General features: G+C 39.6%; 1 protein-coding gene across 11 annotated transcripts in view; it reads right to left on the bottom strand.

Annotated features, from left to right (window-relative positions):
* Positions 1-689: 689 nt before the first annotated feature.
* The window catches only part of TCF20 (transcription factor 20), a 198,305-nt gene continuing 196,702 nt past the window's right edge, over positions 690-2,292 (bottom strand). For all 11 annotated transcript variants that reach the window (XM_075935696.1, XM_006120503.4, XM_006120506.4 and 8 more), the window contains one exon: positions 690-2,003. Coding sequence is in view for 1 of the 11 variants with exons in the window: in XM_075935745.1 (XP_075791860.1) it covers positions 1,986-2,003 (18 nt within the window). In the remaining 10 variants the exon portion in view is untranslated. The remainder of the gene's footprint in view (positions 2,004-2,292) is intronic.

Genomic DNA, 2,292 nt, shown 5'->3' with positions numbered 1-2,292 from the left:
CTTCCCATAGACATTAGTAACTTCCAGAAATTATGTCAACAGGCTAAATTAACACCTTATGTGTCCTTAGGCACAGCATCTTCAGCTGTAGGCAGGTGGAACACTAACTTTGGTGTTGCACACAGTTTGAGAGAGGTAAGGAACTCCTAGGCATATGCCTACTGTGCCAAACTGGAAATCTGGCCCTGACTGTAGTGTCTCTATGTTCAAAAAATTGCCCCCCCCCCCACCCAACAGAGCTAAAATATCATTTAAGCTGAGCATTCCATAATGCAAACAGCAAAGCAGACACCCATCTTTTAAAGAACCTCCTCAGTTCCTCAACATTTTTTATCCAAAGTCAGGCTGACCATCTCCCTCTGCAACTGTGCACCATGACACGTGACATCATTAGAGCATAGTACCATCCTATGAGTGAAGGAAAAGTCATGCAGTTAGCGTTATACTGCTGTGCAATGAACTGTGAGTTTGGTGAATCTAGTGATCCTACAGGCTAACTATCCTTAGGCACCATATAAATCCCAATAAGAAAAACTTTACTGCCTCCCTTCTCCTTGGCCAGCCAGAAGGTTAAGAAATCTCATCAGTGAAAGCAAGACACAAAACAACCCAAAAGGCAGAGGGTGAAAGTTAGCATGTTTCCCCTTCCCTTTCAGCAAACCAAGTTACACTCACAAAACAAAAGGAAACAAGGTTAAAATGAAGTTTATTAGTTTTTTGTTTTGTTTTTTAAGCTTTTTTTATATAAAACTGTTTGTGAAACAGCTATTTTATTCCCATGGCAGAGTGACCCCTGAAAGATGCACTAACCCCTTCTTAAGGCCTTAACAAGAGAAAATTTGTTTGTTTTTTTTAAAAAAACCTCAAACGCTTAAAAATTACACAATTTACAAAAAAATAACCATATGGTATAGGTTATTAAATTGACATTCTCCCTTCGTTTGGGGGAAAAACCCACAAAACCCAAAACAACCCACCCACACACTGAAAATGGATTAACTGAACTTTCCTGGACAATTTAGACACACATTGATTCCATCAACATTCAGACTTCCTGTTCAACTTCCCATCCTGGCAGACAAACGAACATCTTCCTCCAGCAGGCTTTCAAAATAGATGGCAGCCTTCTTGGAATGATTTAGGGGTGTACATCATTGCCAGGAATGGCAGAAACACCCTCTCCCCACCCACCAATGGGTGCAGACTAATTTCACCTCTATAAGGGCTGTGTATATTTGGCTAGCAGCAGCTACTTTTTACTTCAAAAGTCGCATGACCTAGGAGTCAGATGTTTTCAAGCTTCTATTTTGATTAACAATAAATAGTGTTTCTTGAAAATAAAATATTGTAAACTCACTCCCTACACATACACATACGAAAACTCATTGCCTGCAGCCACCCAATCCCTCCTTCCCACCCCACAGACAGTTTTGTAACAAAAAAGGATTTTTTGTTTTATTTTCTTTAAAAATTGAGTTCTTCTTCAGGGAGTTGGAGGGGAAGAGGAGGGAGACAAATCTAATTAATGGAGCACATAATTCCACTTCCTTTTCAACAGAAAGGGAACTAGTTCAGAAGCCTCATTTGGATTCTGGACTTAACATTTACTGTATTTAGAAGAAATTGTGACTTTGTGGTTTTAATATTGAATCAAATGCATAAAAAGGGATAGTGCACCTTTCATTTAAAACAAAGTCTTCCAAGACTAAAAAATAGATCTTTATATATATATATATAATTTTACCCCTCCCTCTTTAATTCCCCCCACTGTTTCCTCTTTTTCCCTCCCCTCCCCATTGTCACTATGGAGTTTGTGTCCATGGAAACAGCTGGTTCAGACTCCTTGGTCATATTCTGTGATGTTATCGATCTTGAGTGTGATGTAAGAATTTATGAAGGAAGTGCTGGCATTGGCAGGCACATCAACAGGGGGCAGGGCTGCACAGTGGGAGAGATTTCATTCAATCATGAAAGTCCACCGCTTTTTATCTCAACAGCCTAACCTGCAAAACAAAGTGAACACAGCAGTATTAGTATACTTAGTTACTCCTTGTAACAGCCACTAGGACTTCAGAGCAGCTTATCCAACAACCTTTCGTAGCAGTAATGCCAAGAGCTAAGTTTACAGAAGCATGATCTTGGTTATTTCTTTACAACTAATTTTATGCAGTGAAAAATGTAAGATTATAACCCCACAGACTTTAATCTGAAGAGGTACAACATTGCTAGACATGGAAGCATAAGGTTCCTCCACCACCTTTCATGCCACATCTCTCAGAACACAGAGCCACT

Source organism: Pelodiscus sinensis, chromosome 1 (genome assembly GCF_049634645.1).
Source record: "Pelodiscus sinensis isolate JC-2024 chromosome 1, ASM4963464v1, whole genome shotgun sequence".
Lineage (NCBI taxonomy): Eukaryota > Metazoa > Chordata > Testudines > Trionychidae > Pelodiscus > Pelodiscus sinensis.
The sequence above is the reverse complement of the archived record's forward strand: the minus strand, read 5'-3'. Positions and strand labels throughout refer to the sequence as shown.